Source organism: Gobius niger, assembly GCF_951799975.1.
Source record: "Gobius niger genome assembly, chromosome: 16".
NCBI lineage: Eukaryota > Metazoa > Chordata > Actinopteri > Gobiiformes > Gobiidae > Gobius > Gobius niger.
The window spans coordinates 8395385-8418907 of record NC_136867.1 but is presented as its reverse complement, the minus strand read 5'-3'; the positions used below and the strand labels follow the sequence as shown (position 1 = coordinate 8418907).

The 23523-nt window shown below is 43.1% G+C and overlaps 1 protein-coding gene and 1 long non-coding RNA gene across 2 annotated transcripts; both read right to left on the bottom strand.

Moving 5' to 3' along the window:
* Positions 1-4574: 4574 nt before the first annotated feature.
* Positions 4575-8046, bottom strand: LOC306976074. The gene is made up of 6 exons (XR_013793743.1): positions 7977-8046; positions 6989-7046; positions 6699-6751; positions 6292-6390; positions 6081-6215; positions 4575-5680 (listed from the first exon to the last, which is right to left on the bottom strand). It is a non-coding gene; the product is annotated as an uncharacterized lncRNA (long non-coding RNA).
* A 2646-nt stretch (positions 8047-10692) lies between these two features.
* peli2 (pellino E3 ubiquitin protein ligase family member 2) lies at positions 10693-21642 on the bottom strand. Its single transcript, XM_079574174.1, has 6 exons — positions 21378-21642; positions 15802-15931; positions 13577-13678; positions 13279-13476; positions 12866-13054; positions 10693-12762 (listed from the first exon to the last, which is right to left on the bottom strand). The coding sequence occupies exons 1-6, from the start codon at positions 21452-21454 to the stop codon at positions 12184-12186; spliced, it is 1275 nt and encodes a 424-aa protein (XP_079430300.1). The 5' UTR covers positions 21455-21642; the 3' UTR covers positions 10693-12183.
* Between the last annotated feature and the right edge of the window lie 1881 nt (positions 21643-23523).

Below are 23523 nucleotides of genomic sequence, written 5' to 3'. Positions count from 1 at the left end.
AAAATGGCCGACAGCGGAGCCACACAGAAGACCAGCGTAATGTATTACAAAAGTGCTGAGTTACACAAATATATTATCTTTTGCAGTAACTAAGGAATAAAACATATTACATACAAAAAAGACGGGTTACAAGTGCATTTAAATGTTTGAACAAAAACGGTATATATCGTCACCAAAACAAAACACAAAAGAATGAGGACAGCGAGGGAAAAGGAAATCTTCGACTGCACTTTAGCTCGGTGGCATTATTACTACTATGACTACTCAGTTTATTTTCCTTTATTTGACCTTTATTTATTTTGACAAAAGTAACTCAGAAGTAACTCAAAGTAGTGTAACTCAGCTACATTTTAGAAACGGTAACATGGAAGACAAACATATCACATTTTTAAAACTGTAATACAATTTTAGAGTAACTTGCCCAACTCTGGAGAAGATCGATGTCCCTAGCCTTTCATCGTTGTCTCCTGGTATACATGTTTTGGTTAAGTCCCCAACTCTTGAGGAGTGACTGAAGAAGTGGCGGATGGTCTGTTATTGTGGATCTTCTGGAAGACCTTATTAGAACTTATTAGTCCAAAGACTGTTGTTCTCATTCAAGTTACCAGTTCATCTGCAGGAGGTACCAACAGGTCTGATCAGAATAGTGGCCCAACCCTCCCCTTGGACTGTCCCAACGTGAGTGGGACAAATCATTGCAATAATATAATATATAATGTTCACTCACTACTGCCCTTAATTCATGCATTTTTAATCAATCCTGCTTATTTAGTGTATTCATCTCCTTCCTCAGAGCTCTACCTGATCTGATCATTTCAGCACAAATTATTTCTTGGTGAAATGTTTCATCTCATGTTCCCTTCGCAGTTAAGGAAGAATTCAGGCAAGAAATGCACTTTTAGCTACCAGAGTTCTGTACATATACGTTGCTTAGTTGCCCAAGCCTGATGTTGCCTAATATTTTTTGTTTTTGAAAGTGAACAACCCTCTCTCTCATTTCCAGTGCACTTATAATGGCTGTCCAATTTGCCCGCAGATAAAGCCGCTCTGCCAAGTTGACTCTTTCCAAACAGGCGGGGACAGCGCGTGAGACTGGCTGTTTGCGGGCGCGTACGGTCGAGGGGAAGACTACTATCTCTTATTTACACATGTGGATCTGCATATCACCCGCCTCAGATGCACGCTGGGTAATTGAGGTAAATATCGCAGCTCTCTAACTTAGCGCAAAAGGTGTCCCGCTGATAGCCTGGCACGGCGCCCTGCACACACCTGTGGCATTTTGCACGGAGGGTCTGAGAGGACGCAGGACACGGGGGAATAAAAGCGGGTTCGACGTGGCCCGAAGCAGAGCGGCGGCGGCGGGAGGAGGTCACGTCAGGACAAAACTGTTGCCAAAGTGCTTTGTTTTGTTGCATTTAGGAAAAGTGGGAGATTTCGAAAGTATCACACACACAGCAGGCTGAAAAGAGTTCATTTATAACAAGAACATGTGTTTATTTCAGTTTTGTTCATGTGTGTGTTAGTGTCTGTACTTCAGCTCACAGATAAATACACAGCAAATTGACAGTAGTACATCAGGATGAGGGCATTGCTATGGTGTTATCTTTGTGCAAACAGTCACACTTTTTAGAGACCGCTCTGGTAGCTTGATTTCTGCTGTTACTGCTGTGGCTAGAGGTAGCTACATGTCACCGTCTCAAACAGGACTTTTCCGTATAGCAAAGTCTACACGGCCTCATTCTACTCTGTACTGAGTGATAGGCAGTGTTGGGTAGTAACTGAATACATGTATTTAAAATACGTATTTAGACAACTCATTTTGAGTAACTGTATTCTGGTAAAGATATACTTTCATTTGAGAGTATTTACAATACATAGTTTCCAAATATCAAGGCAATACATCCCAGTATCAATCATTACATTTTAGCTCCATTTGCACAACATTATTGAAGGGGCTAGATGCAAGTTAGCCATTTTATACTCACTACTGCCACCTCAGGTCATACATGTAGCTGCACCTTCTATATTAAGCTCGTGCATGAAGGATTTTGCATGACTGATTTTAGAGGCAGTTGTGGTGAACAGGTCTGGGCTCATTCTACACATTGGGAAATGGCTGAAACATGTAGGGGGAGGAAAATACTTAATTTTGACATTTTTAAACTCTGTATAGTCCCTTTAAAGCAGTACTAAGTAACTCTTCCCGATAGAGGCCATAAGCGCAACTGCAGGTGTAGTAGCAAGTTACGATTTTTTAACTTATTAATTGTCTTGGAGGGTAAATACTGCGCTGACAGGAAAGGCGAAGGGAGAGAGGGTTACTGTGCATCCAATTATACAATGGAAATATTTTTTTTCACTCAAACTTGGCTGTAAATACTGTTTAAAGTGACGTTAGCCCGCAGTTAGCTTTGCCCGTTAGCATGTTAGCTTCTTCTTTGTGATTTCATTAGTGTGTATTGCTTTCTCCGCACCGGGGGCAGTCAAGTTGCAAACATGGTTTTCTGGTCAGAGACACCAGGGGGAGATGAAAGACCCTCCAATCATCCCATAAACACTTGTATCACCCCCACAGGGACTACGAAAAGGATTTATTAAGGTAAACACGTTACTTAGTACTGCTTTAAGAAATAGCTTTTGATGTTGACCTGTTTTTCCTCCTAAAATAAAATAAAATAAATAAACATTTAAAAAGCCTTATGCCACAGTTCATACAAAACACTGCACATGTGTCACATGACGCTGTATCTGCTGCTCTATTGGCCAAGAGAGTTAAAGAGTTCCTCAGTAATGGTGAGTTTATAACAGGAGTTCCAACAATCGTAGTCTTCATTTTTGTAATTGTACGCCATATTTCTACATGTATATTATGACAATCAATGTGAAAGTATTCTAAAAGTATTCAAAATATTCAGAATACAGCACTCTGATTAGACAAAGTAACGGAATACGTTACAAAATACATTTTAAGGCAAGTAGTCTGTAACTAAATACAATTTCAAAGTATTTTCCCCAACACCAGTGATAGAAGGACTGAATGAACACTGTTAAGCAACAATAAAACAACAATATGGAAATGACATGACAAAAAGTATCTGACGTTTGAAAATAAGAGGCTTTTTACTCTCAAAGCAACAGTGCAAACAGGCAATAGTTAAACGCATATACTAATCAACTATGTATGTTCACAATAGAGGTGGGGTAGATCCTTCAGCATAGAGCCTCTGGCCCCGAAGATGATTTTGAGAAATATTATTACACAAATCAGAGAGTACTTTAACCAAGCGCATTTCTCCAGTTCAGCTTTAACCAAATCTAAAATCTCCTCGACTGGAGCTCACAGCCTAACGCCTCATTTGAAAGCTACAAAACTGATATAAACAGATCTTTTTCCTTGTTCACTTTTTTGTCACACCTTTGTCTCTTTTTTGTTACGTTTTTGTTGTTCATTGTTGCTTTATTGTTGCATTTGCATCACATTTTTGTTTTTCGTTTTTGACACTTTTTTGTTGCGTTTTCATCATTTCTTTTCTTTCCAAGAAGCTTTTAGATATGGGTAGTGCCAAACTAGAGGAAATGTGGTCTGCTTAGGTGGGGGTTAAGAGTTTAACATTATTAGAGTTAAAGTACTCTCAAAATGTGAGAAATACTGTCAGTTACTTGTTTCAATTACCACATTTCCAAACAGAAAACCCCACATATCATCTACAACACTGGCATTTGTAGAAAGTGGTGCTTTACTTCGAGCTAAAATTGGCGGGTTCGGCCCTTGGTTTTTTTTTCAATGAAGAAAATCAGCCCTCCAGGGCCAAGGAAATTTGACCTACACCTGCAATAGAGGGCTGCAGGGGAGGGGAGAGTTCAGCTTCCTGACAGTCTGTCTGGTGGATGAAGCTGAGAAAACTTAACACAAGAAAACATTTAATTGCATTATCTGCTTTTGTAAAAGGCTACATTACTAAACCTCCTTATGATGACTACAACTTATTATTCAAATAGGGCTAAACGCTCTCTTGAAAAATAAGACACGTGACTATAACATTTCCCGTTTAAAGTTAATTAGGATCACCCAGGTTAGGAGAGGCGCACACTGAAAAAAGTACCATGTTGATTTAACACAATTTAATTGTGGACATTGGTTCCACACGTGTAGTTTGTGTAGATGCTACATGATGCAAATTGTGTTGCATCAACATGAAGTAATTCTGAAGAATTGACACTATAGATTTATGTTCAGTTTGCAGAACTAAAATGTGTTAAAACTACTCAATTTCAGAGGGTTAAATCGTGTTACCCTTACATAATTCTAATCATGTTGTTCTTACTTGATATTAATCATGTTGTTCTTACTTGATATTAATCATGTGACTTTTACATGATTCTAATCATGTGACTTTAACAAGATACCTCAAATCTATCACACATCCTGTATTCTCATTAACCTTAACTGAAGTAAAATACAATTTACAATAAATGAAGGATGACAATGCAAATGAAATGCATACAAAATGAGAAACAATTTCAATACTTTTTTCACCTTTATTTGATATAAATGTGAAAGAAACATAGTGCCAACAATTGAGCATAAAACTGCACTTATGTACGCTGTAAAATCAGTGTCAGTGAACACACAAAAACATGTTTGCTGTGGGAAGTTGAACAGAAAGCTCTGAAAGTTTCTTGCTGTAGTGATTTTTCCATCCCTCAGTTGAAGTTAGATTGAAAACGCGTTTGTCGTACCATATGCTATATTGTCCCATTATTCCCCCTTTTGCTATTTTTACTTCTCTATTCAGAATATAGGAGCCAACAGCAAAAGTCCAGCCAGACTGCATAAACCAGGTTCAGTGAGCCCTGCTGGACACTATGGGGATGCCACACAGACTTAGTTCATTGCTATAATACAGTCATGTTTAGAGTCAGGCTGAAGCTAAGCCCCCCCCCTCAGTCCATAAAACACAACTCCCACAAATGCATCAAAAGATACAAATAATTGCCAATATAAAACAATGTATAACCTATTACTACCTTTTTGTAGATAAACATTCTGACCATATCCATGAGTGCTTTAGGAATTTAGATTCAAACTTTATTTTTTTCAATAGATGTACCATAGATTTCTCCCTCATCTCCTCACTGTCAAAAACAAGTCAGTCAAGACTTAATCAAATAACTGTTTTCAGTAAACAATAATTCAATGCACAATTAGTCCCACATGGACAAAGCTCAGACCTGTTGCTTTGAGTGAATTTAAATCATATGAAGTCCACATAATTTTAGTCCCTTTTACTTTTTAGTTTTTGAGTCATTTTTGGTCTTATTTTAGTCAGCAAGAATTTTGCTGACAAATAAAATAGAATTTTAGAAGACAAAATTAACGCTGAAGCATTGGCCAAAGTTTAAATGCTATACAATGTTGACAACAACACAATACTGAACCACAGCTAATATCCCTCCAGGAGCCCAAAAAGACAAATGTTCATTTACGTTTTCAGGGCGCAAGTTTTTCTGGACAGCAGAGTTGGCTCCAACTCCACGACGAGTTTATTCTCACTTCAAGGGCCTCGTTGTCCGGGTCATGGAGGACGACCTCACCTCAACACATCAGAATAGTCCAACTTTAGATCTTGCCTGGTGGATCCTCACAGCGGTGGCCTGTTCTGAGCTTCACGTCCATGTTCTAGTGGGAATAAAAATAAAAATAATAAAAATAAAACATGTTGATTTACAATGTTAGAAATTCATAATGTATCTTGCATAAACATTGGACAATAATCCGTCTTGGGCCATTTTAATTGGTCATTAATTCATCTCTCGTTGATGTGAGCGTGCATCATGTTGGAACCATCAACCATAAAAGACGGTTTAGTTTACATATGAAATGCAAAGTGGAACTGCGTGCTGTTCCACAGTGATGTAGCTTTAGAGCAGTGCTACTCTAAGTTTATGACATAAAATCATTTTCTGCTAAAATGTCGACAGAACAAAGGAACACGAGTGGGTTTTGAGGTAGCCTTATGACTACGCAATAAAACAGCACAACAGATCACTGAAATCCACTGACTCCACTAAGTACTTACAGGCATTTTAGCAGCTCGGTCTTCGAGCTTTATTCCATGCAGGCTGGAGAGCTTCCTGGACACGTTCAGAAGATTTGGAATCCAATAGTCCAGTTGTGATAGGACTCTTGTTGTACACGTGAACTCTGCATTTATCTGCAAATATACAATATCACACATTTCAACAGCTGAAATTACAATAAGAAGAATAAAAAAGCCTCCAAACATTTACCTGAAATGCACTGCACATGTATCCCATCGCTGAGCACCTCAGTGGCCAAGCTGCTTCACAGAGAGCAGGTGAGAAGAGGCTGCAGCCCTTCCTCGTTCTCTATAATGAAGATATTTCACAGCCATGAAGGGAATACAGAACACAGAACTATTTCAAAAGGGGTTTTCGTTGACTGGCTGATGTTAAAATTCTCAAAGGACATGTAGCAGTGATCAACTCCAAATGAATCAATAAATAAATATTTTCTAAAATGTAAAGCTTAGAATTGTGGAAACTATTACACAAAATTGCATAACTATATTGTTCCAGCACCATGGGCTGACTCTACAAACTACAGCACAATAAATCAAAATGTAAATGATAGCATACAATGGACTAAATATTAAAATATTGTTATTTATACTTACATAAATGAGGGCATGGCCTGACTCCATCTCCAGTCATCACATGTTGTATCAAACTAGAATAAAATAAAAACAAACTTGAGGACAAAACATGACAAATGTAGAGGTTTTTGCTTATTCCACTATACTCCTATACCACATTTTATAAACATGAGATTACAAAGTGCAGTGAAAAGAATGAAGTAAAAGCTAGAGGAAGCTGCTTGGATCGTCAGGTTCAGACAGCAGCCTCCAAAAACAAACCCAAGATAAAGCTCAAGACAATTAATGGTAAAACCACAAATATTTCTTACCACAAACGTGAGGGAGAGCCATGTCGAGTCAACTTGAGTTGAGCCGCGTTGTCACAATCTGCAACAACAACAAAACTGTCATCGTTCACAAAGCAAGTGGCCCTTATCAAACTTTAGATATTGTTTTTTACTTGTGTTGTCTATGGACAGTAGCTACTGCTTTGCACCAGACACGTAACAGATTTCCATTCTTTCCCAAACTCAGTTCGATATGTAGGAAAGCGAACAAGCTAACAACATAACAAAGGACACCAGGAGTAAAGGACTTGACAAAAAAGCGCTTCAAATCCTCTTCGTCCTGATGCACGTCTTTGCGTGGCTGGAGCGAAGCCGCGGCGCGAGCCTCCAGTCGGAGCGGGGATGCAGTACGGGGCTCCCCCCCCGGAGCGGGGAGGCAGCACGGGGCTCCCCCCGGAGCGGGGATGCAGCACGGGGCTCCGCCCGGAGCGTGGAGGCAACGCGGGGCTGCAGTATGGGGCGGCTAAGGGCGAGCGCGGAGCGGGCAGGGGAAGCGAGAGCCAGCAGGAGGGGAAACGCTTCTAAAAACAGTGACAATACGTTCTTATAAACGCGTGTAAACTCCACAGAGGCAAAGCCAGCGCTCTGTCTAGCTAACATTAGCACTGCTGAAACAGCGGCAGAAAAAGACGTTGCCCCCCCCAAAAAAAAAAACGTTGGCCACTGAGACACGAATGTAACAGGCCATTTCCACAATTATGGATATACTTTAAATACATGTACACTCAGCGGTCAGTTTATCTGTAAGGAGTAACTTTTTAAAAAAGGGTAATGACCACAAACGAAGAAAATGTTAATATGAAATTTTCATTTCAAAATTTTCAGTAATGGCGTATGATGAGTATCATTGGCAGAAGCCACTTTTTCCGGCCGAAGGCTTCTTTGACATTAATAATAATAATACAAAAAACACAACATTCCTTTATCTACTAAAAACAAAATGATGTAGCTCTCATAAATGTGTACTTACCAACTTTTGATGGTTATTATTCCTATTTTTTGCTGCTGCTGATTGTCAAGACCGCACTGTCTTCTTCCCATGATGCATTGCAAAAGCCCGCCTCTGTAGTCTTCGGCGGGAAAATGAATTGCGTTACTGTAACATGGACTGTTCATGTTGAGCTGACACATATCTAAGGTGTATGCGCATTTTATCGCCCTTTGTGTCGGTTCAACACAAAACTAACGTGCTGAAACACAGAACACGTTACAATAGAGTAGACGCAGCAAAATAAAATTTTGTCAATTTAACAGACGGCCTTTCCCATTTCTTTCAGTGCACACCGGTGACGCGCGTGAACCTTGCCTCTCCATAATTTAGAAAAAAAAAAAAAAAGGAACACTGTATCATTTTACTTTATTTGCATAACCCTGCCCCGCTTAAAGGCAGGGGAGCCACCGAGTGATCTCAAATTAGCATGCTGTCACCTTCAGTGTCTCTACTGTCATTCGTAAACTCCACTGCCATCCGCCGCGGAAATGTTAATTAAGGAAGCGCGGCGTCCCACAGCTCCAGTCCTTCTCCGAGTGCCCAACTGACATGTTATGTATTTAAATCCCCTTTCATGTGCCTGCATTATAGACGAGATAAAGTCACGTGCGGAAGATGGGGAAACGCCACCATCACAAATATTTAGCGTCTATTTAAAGCAATGCTGTGGAGGACTGTGCGTAAATTAACCGAGCCCGGATGCGTAAAAGCAAATAACAAAAAAAATAAAAAAATGGAAGGCGTATGGAATTTGGATAAATCAGAAACTTCTCCTCTCCGTATATAAATATAGGCCGCATCCATGTTTGAGTCCAGCGCGGGCACATTTTGTGTACAGACTGTATGCGCGCGAGGCAGTTTAATTAATTTGTTGTGCTTGATTTAGATGTATTTACAGTGTATTTAATCAGACGTTTTTATAATTAACATCAAACCTGCCTCCCGTCTCCGCGCCGCCACAGGCTGGAGATGTGTGGGCTCCGTGCCAGCTCAGCCATTGTTGAGGAAGCAGTGCCCCCCTGTGGGCGAAGGTGGAACAGTACTGGAGAAGGGGGTTGGTTTGGTTTTTTCTCCTATATGTTTTCAAGTTGGCCTATTTTGATATTCTATACAAAGCTTTTACAAAGTTTTAAACCATTGTCTAAATAAAAAAATAAAAAAAACGATCCTAATCTTGGGGGTAACGGGCAGCCATTATTTAACCCCTTAACCCCCACAATAACTGAATACATTTTCTCCACTTTTACCCAAATCTAAAAACTTCTCGACTGGAGCTCACAGGCTATATAGGCCAGTGTCGCGCCTCATTTGAAAGCTAAGACCTGCAAAATTTATCAAAGCGTTTTTTGTTAATGAACTTTGCTTTTTTTGTCACATTTTTATCATGTTTTCATTGCTTTTTATTTACACTTTTTTTGTCATGTTTCTGCCACACATTTGTTACTTTTTTGTTGCATTTTTGTCACATTTTCTTTCCTTTATTGTCATGGACGCAGAGTTTTTTGTACTGTGATGGAAAGCTGAACTAAACACAATATTCACTCCTTCAGTTCCTGGCTCTCGTTAGTCTGTTCTGTCTCTATGCAAGAACCGTGAGCTTTTTATTGTAAAGCCTAAATAAAGCAATACAAATGTGGTGCTGTACGCGGTTCAGTGATATGTCATGTACAAACACCCCCTCACTGCAGCCTGAAGAGCGAGATCCTCTGTTGTGTAACACTTTCCTATGATGACAAGATAGAACTTCACAAGCTGAAGTCTTATCTCAGCGAGTTTGATAGATGTATGAAATATTGAAAATATTGAGAGGCATTTTCTTGTTCAAAAAAAGATGTAAGGGAAGTGTTGGCACAGTGGAATGATGAAACACGTACGTAAGAGTGCGATTAAACTTCGCAGCTACTACAATGTGCTGAAACATCTGCACTTCAAAGGCCTGTGCGGCACAAGAGGGCGACGCCACATCCCCAATTTACTTTAATGACCGCGGTCTTCCTGAGCTCTACCTGCCCCTCCGAATGTCTGAGCCAGATGTTTAGGTACCAAAACAACTCCAGGCGGTGCGCTTTTAAAAAATACTTTATTTCTTTGCAAAGGAGGCATCGGGAGCATCAGTGCGTTCTATGGCTTGAGTTACAGAATTCCTGTAGGAGACAAAATATCATAGAACAAGGCCTTGTGTGAGCGGAGGGCCCCACCCATGTTTACCAAAGAGGAATGTTAAGAGACAGGCAGCTGTTACGGCGCAGTCTTAAGCAACAGCGTCTGGGCACAAAGTGTTCAAGAGGGAATGCTACTGTTCTCTAATGCTATTGTCATTCTGTTAAGGTTCATTAGCTTAGTCACAAACGTATTCATGTTTCAGGATATAAAGGCACACACAAGGCAGACCTCAACCAAAAGGCATTCATTGCAAAAAACAAATGAAAATAACGGCTTGATCTGAACTGAAATCCAATCAAAACCCATTCATTTTGGTGTAAGTTAGCATCTTTGGCCCTGATTGGTACAATATTTGCATCCACGTGGCGATCTACGACGCTACCAACTCACGTTTCATCCTCGACCCATTTCTAACCCCTATTTCATTCGAATCAAAGTAGAAGCGCCACTTTTTAGTTGTCGAGAGAAACCTTTCGCAAACATGAACATCAGGCTGCGCTCGCCTGATAAGGACGCTAAGATTTGTCCCAGATTTTCTTTCTTTTTTTCGACACACTACAAATTCATCTATCTTTCTGGACAACTCCACTTGTCCTCGCACAATTGAATCCAGCGATCTTGGCGTCGCATGTGAAAATATTATTATTCCCATGGAGCTGGGTTGTGCATCCTTTTACAGCCTCCACTGTAATCCGGAGCTGTCAGCGTTCCACTGCCGCAGCACTTTGTGTTGGAGAGACTTTGGATGCAGAGAAAAGGGGCTGTTGTTGCATCTTGAATATGGAAGAAACGGAGCCCTTTATATATTTGGTATAATCTAGGGGAGGCTGGTGAGGAAGAGCCCAGGTTTGTCATTGGAGCAGGCCCTAGCGCGCAGGATAAAGCTAACACCAGTGCATATTGAGTACACGGGGCGAAGGATCTGCCGGTTATATACAATTGGTTCAGGAAGGATTCATACCCCTCTACGTGCTCCTACCTTCCTATTTCACTAAGCACAGAACTGCTCCATAGTAAATTACAGATAACTCACAGAGGTCTGAAAGCATTCTGAACCCACTGTAATACTGAATTGTGCATAGGAGTGGGCCTCGTCGTGACAGCGCCACCTGAAGGAAGATTTGCAGTATTCCAGTACATTCACAATAATAAAGCCCTGTCTTGTTTCTCAGTCTGTATGGGGATAAGGGAATCGATTGTTGAGAAGCGACGCTGGGTGCCCACTCAGTCAAACCCACACACTTGAACATTCACTCACATTATTTATGCTGAAAAATATATATTAACATTTGCAATACAAAAACAGTACAAGGGCCTCGGCTTGGTAAAATAGCTCCTCTGTTCGGTAAAATTGCGGAGGATCTCTATGTGTTCCTTTGCGTCATCTGCCTTTGCCTTCAACAAAATATATCTGTAATCTTTAGAAAATAATTCCCCAAAGTTCAGAGGGATTTGAGGCACTGGTTGGATCTCTGTACATTAAGTCCTTGTTTCGCGTTTGTTTAGTGCGGAGTGAGTGAAATGGATGAAGCCGGTGGAGCTCCTCGTCTCCTGGCTTTTGTCACAGCCAACAGGCCAGCTGTCAGGCTCGGTATAAACTTAACTAGTCTCACACCCACCGGGAAGTCTACTGTGAAGCCGTGGCCACATGTTCACCTTTACGGAGCAGAGGTACACCTGCTCGCCAGGTCAACCTTGAAAACCAGCAGTGCATTTTGACGACTGAAGCCTTGTTTTGAGCGATTGGTTGGCAGGACAGCTGAAACACTTTTTCACTTGTACTGAGCAGGGTCTGTGGTCCAGTGTACACCACATGTCCGAATCCCACAGCGGACGCTCAGACAGCCACAGAAGCTCTCAACAGTCTAATAGCTCTGCTGTGCATGATCCACAGTATACGACCAACTTTGAGACAGTCTCCTTTTCAGCACCTGGCTCACACAAACAATAGAAAGCACTAAATGTTCTATGGAGTTTCACAGCATGTTGGCACCTGTCTGTAATCCCTCAGCCGGGCCAGGCCTCAGTCCACAGGGCCCTGGAAGATTAGCTTGGAGCAGCCCAGCGGCAGGCTGAGCTGGGTGGCACAGAAGGGGCAGGCAGCGTGGAAGGCATGGGTTCCATGAGGCAGGGGGATTTCAGACCAGTATTTAACCGACTTCTCGGAGCACACGTGTCCACAGGGCACAAAGGCGTGTGTGGGCGCTCCCGTGTCCACGTAGAAGGCCGGCTCACAGCCCAGCCACAGCGGCACGTAGGGTCCCACCATGCGGCACATGGGGCACTCCCGTTGGGTGCTGGCCTCTTGCTCCGAACGGTGGCCCCAGTTGTGGTAGCCGTGAACATGACCACAGGCCAGGTAGACCCAGGGCTGCTTGTCCTCCAGAGAGGAGAGTGCCCGGCTGCGCTGCATGCTGGGGAAGGCCAGGGTGTTGAGGCCCACGGGGCACTGGGGACGCGCCGCGTTGATCTCTTGTCTCAAAGCCTCCAAGTGTTTTTGTGTGGGGGTGTGGAAGAGCCCCTCTGCTGTACGCCACAGGAGGGTAGCTCCACACAGGTCCACCAGGGAGCCGTCCTGAAGGATGTTACTCTCATGTTCAACCTGCACAAGCAGAGGAAGCACACATTACTACCACAACACACTGACATGGGCAAGCGGATATTAATACACTGTGGGAATGAGACAACAGGGACTGGGGACTGACCAGTTTCCCAGGAGTCTGTGCTGACCGAGTCTCCCTCAGAGTGTACACATCTCCACACACTGAGATCTCTCTCCAGACGCCTGGCTTCGAGTCCTCCATGAAGCCTCCTTTAGGGTGCATCACCAGCACACCATTGGTGGTCAGACCGTCCATGTGACCATCAGGGTTCTTCCATTTTGCAGCTTTTTCCTGTGAGCCAAACACACTGAGATTAGACCTCAATATAAACCTCAAATAAAACTCAATGAACCGGCGTCATCTCCGCTAAAGGAGTTTAAATCTTGTCCAAATATAAAATACAAAACTACTAGCTTGAACTTCGCAACATTAATTTACGACCTGAAATTACAGCGCACTGATTAAAGACAAACCGGAGATAGCACTTTATCATTGTGCAGTAAACTAGTAATTACCCCGAGGAAGATGTTCTTGGAGGAATCGAAGCCGGCTGCGTAGATGCGGGCAGTGTAGGGGGGGTTGCGTTCACAGACCACACGACAGGCGAAGCGAGAGATGGTGCTCTGGGTGATGGGTGTCTCCTCTCCCTCCTGGCCTCCCGCTATTGTGTCGGTCACCACAAAGTCTATGGGGCTTTCTGTGGAGCGCCCAATCTGCAACAAAACACACAAACAGGTCCATATGATGAATGATAAGAGATTCCAAAATATTTTCCTATTATTATGTAAGATGTGGTTATAGAAGATTTTGTACCTGAAACATGTCTGTGTCTTTGTCATGGCTGTATTCCACAACTACTGTCTGGTTCCTGGACAGTGTGTAGGAGATGCTGTGTTGGCCTTTACTGTGGACAGCCTGGAAAATAAATAAATACAATAAAATAAACATGTTTAGACAGTATGGGATGGTACAGGCCGGTTCAGCACAAGCAGATGTTAACAAGTGGCTGCCAAGTCTTTTCATGTTTGTGGCTTTGACGCTGGGTCTGTGAACAATTGGCAAACAGGAAACTAGCACCAAACGTCTTGCACAAACATTGCATCACAGCTGTGGTAATTACGGTTCAAGGCGAAGACTACCCTGCCATTATGGTGTCCCTGTTGGTATAATGTTGTAATTTCACAATCTCAAACAACTGCCAGCGTCAGATTAATGTTATGGTCATGTTTGTATGGGGCAGACGTCTTGTTTTCTGTTTTTTTAAAGCCACACCGCACAACATTTCAAACAGTGAAGCACATGTGGTATCGCAGGTATATTTAGACCTACAGCAGTTGTGCAGTGTGGCTTTAAATAAAATACATAAAGGTGCCCCTTAAATCAATATTGTTTTTGCCTTGGAATGAATGGGTGCAGAATGGGTGATAAAAGCAATGAGGACATGCAGTTGAATATATACTTATCTGTCTAAAAGGGCTAACCTGTCATTTTGTAAGGCTATGTTTTGTAGCACCATTAATTCATATTGGCTACTGTAACAAGTCGTGAGAATTTATGTCAATGAAAAAGACCAGAAAGTCACCCTCCTCCCACAGTAGCAGTAAAGTTCACACAAGCCTGTCTCCAAGCTAAAGTTCCCTAATTTAGTCTGTGTTTGCGTGGGGTGGGGGTGTCTACGGGGGCCCCGCTGCCATCCACACTTTACCACATGCTATTATCATCCCACGCTAATCTGCGAATTCCATTCCCCAAACAAGCCCAGCCCGTCCACGTGCGGCGGGGGCAGAAGTGGGTCAGCCGCGTTCTGCTGTAACCTTTCAGACCGACGGGGACAAATGCACCAGTGAACGCACAAATGGCCCCCACCTGTTCCTTCCTGCACTTCAGATTTAAACATATATTTTTACGCCGCTTGTACTGTAAAAATAACAGCCCCTTCAATGTCCTCAGGCCTCTGGGTGACATGGTAAAAATAAAAACAAGTGGCATATCAGCTTCATTATCTGCCATGAGTCTAGTGTGCACGGGCGCGTGACTGTTTCCATTAAAACTGCTCAGCAGTTTTAATGGAAAGGGAGCAGAGCTGGGACAACTTTATTATTGTTCATTTAGAGCCAAAAAGCCTTTTCCAATCCAGCCTGTGCCTCCACCACACCTCTATTTTTGACCACAAGTACAGCTGGTTCTCAGGGGTCAGCCAAATGCAGGAACTTTATGTTCACCATCTAAAAATGTCAGCAGTTAGTAACTAACAGGTTGACAGAAGGGAACCAACATGCGCAAGGGAAACGGTCATTTCCAACTGTGAAACTGAAAAAGCATTGCACAACTTTGTAGCAACCGCCGCAGTTTGACCCTTTATCTGCAAACAACAGAAAGTAGTACTAAACTTGTTCCCTTTTCTGTCCGTGGACATCATGTATCAAAACAACTCAGAGGCAACATTTTAGAACTAAAAGTGCTCGATGAGCGCAGTGACGTATAGGTCTTATCTCATTTCGCAGACTCAAAACAGACGCCACAGGACGCTTGTTGTGAAGGTCTTAACATGGTGCATACAGTAGTGTATGTCTGCAACAAGTGCACAGGTGAGAGTAACGTGAACCAAAGGGCCCCTGGCCAGAGCTTAAGTCTTCACAAATGTGTAAAGTGTGGCCCCCCCCCTGCTGCAGAGGTAAGCAGCTCCTCTGGCTGCTCCAGCACTTTTGCTTGGGAACCAAAGGCTGGAATGCAGGAGGGCCAGCATGTTATACAGGACAGTGCAGTTTCTGGCAGTCGCTCTGGGGCAAAAAAAAGAAAGGCTCCGAGGCCCCACAGAGAACTGCAGTTATTGTACTGTAAATGTCAACATAACAGAGTTCAACAATAATGTAAAGTTCACATTTCAAGAGTTGGACAAAGCTGTCATGAGTCATTTTCTAGACGGGTGTCTTTCTGACGCTAAAGCCCTAAATTGCAGCAGGTGAAGAGTACAAAATGTCTGTATCACCAAAAGCAGTTGATATTAGTGACGCAGTCATGGGTGGTGCGTGCTGTACCTTGGAGGCCTGGGGCGTGTTGAGGATGTGCACTGTGCTGGGCTTCACGCCGTTGGCTTTGGTCCTCTTGTACAGAGCAAACCTGCTTTTCCTTCTGCCCCGGTCTCCATTGGGCAGGGAGCCGTTGTACCTGTCACAGAAGAAAGAAGACCCCAAAAACATGATTCCAATCTGATCAAATACTGGAAAAGAAATTGAAATAGAGTAATTATCGTGTATTGTTGTTATATGTTTTGGGAATGAATCTGTAGGTTGTAACATACCAGTCAAACAGGTGAAAGTAAATAGCAATACAGTCATGTTGCTTTGATTGTGTACCTTGCTCAAGGGGACACTTAAATACAGGGTAAAAGAGGACAACGTCACCTTTCACATGAACCCGTTCAACTGGTTCAACTGTTTGAGCAAAATTGAAATTGCACCAAAGATTTGGGGGGAAAAAAATTGTGAGATTTGTGTTTTCAGTACATTTGAAACATTACATTTTAAAGTAGACTTTCTGAAATATGAACAAAACATCACACACACATTGATGCTGCAGCCTGACTGATCAACTATGTGTGTCTGCTGAATGGAGAATTCCCTTCCGGAAAGAGTGGAGCTCCCTCCCTCCACCAGATGGTTCCTTCAGCTGGGACGCCCCATGCTCTACAGCCCTCCAACGCAGACCTTCTGTCACGCGCCCTCTCCACCGTGATGCACTCAAAGCACCAACTCAGACCTCAACACGACAGCGTACTCGCTAAATGAAAGCCTGCAGAAGAGGCGCACGCTGGATTCATCAAAGTTCAAAGAATTTCCCGTTATGCTTAAGTCCAAACTTACTGCTGCTCTTCCATACCTTCCCTACAAAGCGGCTCCACCTGTTCCTGTCTGCGCACGGCTGACCAGGCAAGGAAACACATGGTCCCGGTCGGCGCGAGGAGAGCCGGCCTGTTGGACAAGCCACCTACAGGGACTTAGCCCCGGCCATAGATGATCAGAGAGGCACAACACAACACACGTTCTGTGGGGAGCAACTCAATGGCCGCAGGACATATGTTTGGATAGAAAGGAAAAATGGTCGCCTGCCCCAGACCATTGTTTACAATCCCCATAAAGTCATGTGTTCTTGCATTGATGCAGCTTTCTGTGTTGTTGTCCAACTGCATTACTTCACTGTTGACAAGAGGTGTAGACTAACAATGAACCCAAGCAGTTTCTTATCCCACGATTTGATTGGCCTAAACATATGGGCTTTATTATGCAACATTTGGGGGAAGAAGCATCATAATGTGTTAGTCAGAGGCTCTTCATGCATAATTAATTTTGATGACTTGTCTTTTTGACCTGTGCCAGACATACGGCGGATTTACATTGCAACACTAAGCACGGGATTAGAGACTCTGGCGTATCAGTTATCCTTCAGGGACGCACTAAGGAGCCAGCAGCACCTCCTACCTCTTCAACCAACAACAAAAACTGGAGGCTCCCCAGAAAAAGGCGGAGATCTGCGGAGTGTTTAGAGCACTCATTAACACTGCACAGAGTAGGTCTGGGCGCGGCCAGTGGGTGAGGTCTATGCACTCAGGCACAAAGTCCGACCCAGCGTCGTGTGGGGCTGTGCTCAATATATCGTCGCCGCAATATATTGTTAGGGAGTACATGACAATACGTGTATCGTATCGAGGCACACGCTGAGCTGCATAATAAAAACCTCCATTCTTATTCTTAAAATTCTAAATATATCTTGTATTATGGACTCTCTATTGCAGAGGCCCAGGGGCGGGGCCTGCAAAAGAAGATAAACGCCCAATATGTACTGCCTAAAACGGGAGACCCCCCATGTTTTCATCGACATGAAGAAGATAAGACATACCTGCAGCTAATTTGTTGCTTTATAAAATGTGTTTAGGCAATTACAGTCTATTTGAGAATTGTATTTGCGTGAAACAACCCAATTCTAGCCCTCTTGGTGAGTTCAAAATCCCAATGACGCCCTGCATCAAAACGTTTGATTGTGATACACTTAAATCGTGATATGTATCATATCGTGAAGTTGCATTGAGTTTGAGCAGACACTTTTATTACAGTATGTCTTTGCATGTGTATGTCAATCCTTTTACACGGTCTTATTTGTAACAGAGACACAATATTAATAATTAGAGACACAAATGTTCTTCAGTCTCACCTGCTGTTATCTCCGGGAGTTCCTATGAGTATCATTGACAGGCAGGTTAACTAATTACAGAAATGAATGGCCCATAGGAAAACAAAACCAACATGGTGGCATACACAAGTAGAAGAACATTAAAAAAAACTGCATTAACAGATATTTAGAGGCGAGTAAATAACAAAGTTCGAAGGTATTTAAGATTAGGAGAAATTATGAGTTCCTGACACTCTTGCCTTTGAACAGAACGTTGGAGTGGCTGACTGGCCGGGCTACAAATTGGCCATAATGTATCGTTGTGATCAATGGTGTTTACTGACGGCAGCCTTTGTATCATGGATCATTTTTATCTGAGGCAGGTTGCGACCATGGAAACTTCCATGGAAATGTCCAACAGATTCAAACTGACAAGCTTGAATAATCTGTGACAACAAATAGTTTTTCTAAGCTCTTAACTGGGATGATTTAAGGAAGATTCAACTGTTGGCGATGGAAGTTGATATTAAACATAGTGTAGCATTTCTTAGCTTAGTTCCAGCACTACAATGATGTTGACATCCAGGACTTGTTTTTGTGGGGAACATAGTGGAGTTAAACCAAAAGAAACTGCTCTCTTCTTTTGTGACACAGCACTTGACTCGAGGCGATGTTACTCTAGCGAGACCCCAACCTAGTGAGGGAAACTGGGCCATCTGCTCCTTTTATGTACATCTTACACAATGAATGAACCAGTCCAGAATGCATCGCACAACATTAATGTACATCAGCTGGGGAGGATGCAAAAGGATATCCGCTCTCCTCCCATGATCAATTATAGATGTGCCACAGCGGCTAGCTCTAATTCACACTGTAGATGTCTTTTCCCTTTCTAAATTGTGCTCCTTAAGAGAGAAATGCACAAAGCTCCATTAATAGGCCCCGTCTCCGGGCCACAATGGACAGAGGAAGTCGAGGAAGAGGCAGAGAAGGGAGTTCGAATCAATCCGTCCTTTCATTTCCAGGACCTCCCGGGCCCGCGCGCGCGGCCTGGCCAGCTCCAAGCCAAGCCCGGACAGGCAGAGATGGGGCGCAGCCATGCAAGTAATAAAAGCCACACTGACATGGAAACGCCGAGGGAAGTGCTGTTCAAACAAGCTTTGTTCCATACTGTCAGCTATCTGCCCATCCATGGCCTTTGTCACAGGGAGATGATGTCACAGCGGCCCATTATGCACTTGTCACGACTAATATCAACAGTGGAGTTTTCGTCTGCGTCAGCCTGTTGATATTTGACCGTGTAAGACCAACAAGGCCTTTAAAGCACTTACTTTCAGTGAAGCAGAGACAATTCTGCACATCACTGACAGGGCAGGATCCGGAACTATTAATGCCCCTCTATTTATTCCAATGTTACTATGATGAAGTCTGATACGGACAGATATTTTTGATTCCCTAAAAATATCCGGACTCAGGCTTGTATATAGGCAGAACCTTAATGATATTGACCACAGACTTAAACTTCTATCGATGTTCAAAGATTTCCACATGACCGAGAGCAATGGAGCGGGCCTGCAGTTGTTGTAAGGTCTAAAAACTTAAATCCCAATGAATGTGTAGTTTATTTTAACATTCACAAATCATCAGATCTTTTTTTTGGGGGGTTCGAGCGGAGTTTTATTTGAAATCTGTTCACGAATCAAAATAGTAAAAGCTGTAACGTGTTCACCTTAATAAATCCTTTCCGTAGTCCCTGTGGGGGTAATACAAGTGTTCATCTCCCCCTGGTGTCTCTGACCAGAAAACCATGGAATCACGAAGAAGAAGCTAACAGGCTAACGGGCAAAGCTAACTGCGGGCAAACGTCACTTTAAACAGTATTTACGGCCAAGTTTGAGTGGAAAAAAAAATATTTCCATTGTATAATTGGATGCACAGTATCCCTCTCTCCCTTCGCATTTCCTGTCGGCGTAGTATTTACTCTCCAAGACAATTAATACGTTAAAAAATCGTAACTTGCTACGACACCTGCAGTTGCGCTTATGGCCTCTAGGGGGAAGAGTTACTTAGTACTGCTTCAATACAAAAACAAGCTCATAAATTGGGGCTGATCAACGGGAGGCAGGAGGCACACTTTAAATCAGACCGCTAAATAATAAAGCAGAAATACATTAAAAGCATCTTCTGAAGTAAAATCAGGGGCTTTATGTGAACTTTGATCAGGCACCATGGGGAAAGGAAAAAGTTTCCGGCTGCTGTGCCTTTTCTTACTGTCAGCAAGAGTGAGAACAAAGTTGGTGTGTGCTCTTGAGGCTGAAAACATAAGGACGACCTATTTGTTTCGGGAATAGTTGAGACATTGCCAGACAGCATTTATTAAGGGGCGTGATGAGACATGTCAGATAATAAAAGTGAAACGCAGCAGTGCTATATACACTTATAGCCTGTATACGTTCACAGGGTCAAAGGTTAAACGCTGCTTCACCTTCAATCATTTACCAGCCTCCTTTGTATGCGTGAGAGAAAAACGGCAGCGTTTAAGCCATTATTACCAGTACCCAGGCCTTCATAGGTGTTGTTATGTTAAGTTGTGGGGTGTTCTCTCCTTACAGCTCCCCTCCTGCCTGCACTGTGACCCATGCTGCCCCTTTCAAGACAATGGACTCCTACCTGGCGATGTGAAAAGCAGATTGTTACTCATGCGCTCAAGGTATTCAAAGAATGGAGGGTGGATTTGTGGCGCATTTCAACCTGATTTTAAAGATGCTTTCCTTTGTGTTTTTTTTTTTTTAGCATAGCACGTGGAAAGTTGTGCAGAAAGCGTTGGAGGAAGAAAAGAAAAAAAAAAAGGGAAAGACTCTTCGCGCTGGGGGGAGGGGGACCGTCGCTACTTCCGAATTCCTTGAACTCCACCAATCCGGCTGTGAAAAGGGCGAAGCGGTCAGGACTGCCGAGCACGGGATCCATTTCACTTCCCAAGTCGCAACAAAAAAAAAAAAACATCCCATCCCAAAGCAGGTGGGCGCCCATTGTGGCTCACGTTGGGGGGGGTTGTGTTTTATTTTCCGTGGCACGCAGGAAGGCGAAACGTGCGTCGTCATCAAAAAAGCTCAACCCAAAAAAAAAATGCGATGTACACACGTGTCTGGGTCCCAAAACGTAACGTGATCGCATTACATATTCACTTTTGTGTGTGTGTGTGTGTGTGTGTGTGTGTGTGTGTGTGTGTGTGTGTGTGTGATAGACTGGGCAAAAGTCACAATAAAGTGAGAAGGAAAAAAAAAAGGATTGTTTAAAAGGGGAATGAACACAGAGCCAGACGTATTGCTCATGCGGTGACTCATAGTTTAAAGTTCTTCAGGGGAATTCTTCACCAAAAGCGGTCGAAGCTACAATGTTGTTGACTTTACCCCCGAAAAGAACCAAGCTTGAAAAGGTTCAAACTTACCCTAGCACCACAAGTTCCCCGTATTTGACCGGGTCTTTGGACGGGGCGCAGTACTCCTCTTGGCTCGACGAAAACATGAGGCTTCACTGTTCAACGTTAGCAATACAGTAATAACCGAACAGGAACCCGGAGCGCGGTCTTTTCATATCACAAGTCCGATTACAAACGTTTCCGAGGACTAAAGGATCCAGAGCTCTGCGACCACACCGCTCACGAAACTTCCTTAGCGTGACATAGCAAGATCGTAAGTTAGTTGGCGGCGGAATCCGAGGCTGGTACAAAAACAGCGAGCAGCAGGGCCGGACTGTACCACTCTGACCCTTCCGCGGGGGTGCGAGGACGACGCAGTAGGTTTGGGCCGCTGTTTGTTAAGGAGGTGGTTCGGGTAAATTGTGTGATGAGAAATTAAAAAAGGGTTTTATTTGTGTTTTCCACCCAATGTTACGGTCACAGATTATATTGAGGTTTTTACAGGCTTTGTTTACTTAGCGTGTTACCTGGTATAGTCCACAGACCCAGTCAGTGTTATGTAAACAAAGAATACAATCTGGAACTCTTAAAGGGATCCTACTCAAATGAAACCTTTGCAAACTTTCCAGTTTCCTTACGTGAGAGAAGCTGTGTCAAAGTTTCCCCTCTTGTCTTGTGGAGAGAACAGAACATAATATAGGATAAAATACGTTTTCATACTTTGTAATTAAAGTTATTACAGTAATATTATTGGTGGCGCAGATGGTAGAGCGGGTCGTCTCGTGATCGGAAGGTCGGGGGTTCGAATCCCACCTCCTGAAAGTGAACGCTGTCGTTGTGTCCTTGGGCAAGACACTTCACCCACATTGCCCCCAGTGTCTGCGTGCACTGGTGTATGAATGAGAGTATGAATGGGTGAGTGGATCCTTGCTGTAAAGCGCTTTGAGTGCCTAATGTAGGTGGAAAAGCTCTGTATAAGTTGAGACCATTTACCATTACAAAAGCCAAGATGGGGCTTGGCAACCACATCCTTTCCCAACTCATGGGGGTAGAGGGGGATTCACAAATTTAATTTGTTGCAGACCACCCAAGGCCAACTAATTTTAAATATTACATTAGTTGGCTGCTGCATGTGATTTATTAACATCAGTGTTCTCATGTTGGAAAGCTTAATACTCCTCTTTTATGTAGGATGCATCCTAGTTGGTAAACCAGTTTTACTCCTTTCATTAGCCAAGTATCCAAACCTTTGTTGATTGATTGACATCAGCACACAAATCTAATGTGCAACACCATGGAGCTTTATTATAGTATAATTACAGGTTCTTTTCAAAGTTCACCCATTGTGAGAAAGATAAGAAACTAGTCTCACATCAAATGTTTTACACATCTTCTCCAAAGACCTGAGAGACTACACCTTTTCTTTTTGGTAATCTAATCAAAAATCCCTCTGCCCCCAGCCCCAGTTTACTGCCCTGCCAGGGTCTTGTTTTTACAAGATTCTGCCTGGCTGGAGGCTCCTCTTACTGCTTCAGGCTCCTACTGTGGGCCAATTGCCTCTGCAGTTATGGCCTCATGTTTGAACTGGTGTGCAATTCCAAAGAGCAATAACACTAAAACAAAAACAAAGGTAGTTTGAGGTCACAGAGTTTCTCACGTTCAAGCAGGACGAAAAATAAAGATAATATTTTAAACAGGTTTTCTTGAAAAATTCATCTTCAGGCTGTGGGCAAAGCTGCTATAATAAACGTTAAATGCTCTTTTAGTGACAGGCTGTTGCCAGTCGCCTGCTTTTATCCACTGGCCTGACCATTGTATTTACTCATACAAGAGCTCTACAGTCACCCTCACATACACACCCCTCGGTTTAGAGCTGAGGAGTAGGGATCAAAGACTTTCTCGCACATACCACACTGATGGAGAGCAGATGCAGGGAGTGGGCCGCTTTCTGAACTCAGCCTTGGAGCTGTGTGCAGCGCATCTACATCCATGTTTAAGGGAACGTGTGGTCAGACTTGTGGCCTATCTCAGAAAGTCAAATTGCATAATTGAGACCAACTGCATACGCAATGATGACTGAGGCAAGACAAAGCCACTATTAACTTCTTTGCGGCAGCGGAGTAGTTTTCAAACGTCATGCTGTCTAAAGGCCTCAGGCCAATACTGTAACTGAATC

What these genes read in the sequence shown, in the direction of transcription:
- peli2 (XM_079574174.1), bottom strand. Translation starts at nt 21,454, where the DNA reads ATGTTTTCGTCGAGCCAAGAGGAGTACTGCGCCCCGTCCAAAGACCCG. An exon ending in ACACGCCCCAGGCCTCCAAG is followed by an intron (nt 13,679 to 15,801) that starts GTACAGCACGCA and finishes TTTATTTTCCAG; the next exon opens with GCTGTCCACAGTAAAGGCCA. An exon ending in CCAAGAACATCTTCCTCGGG is followed by an intron (nt 13,055 to 13,278) that starts GTAATTACTAGT and finishes TTTGGCTCACAG; the next exon opens with GAAAAAGCTGCAAAATGGAA.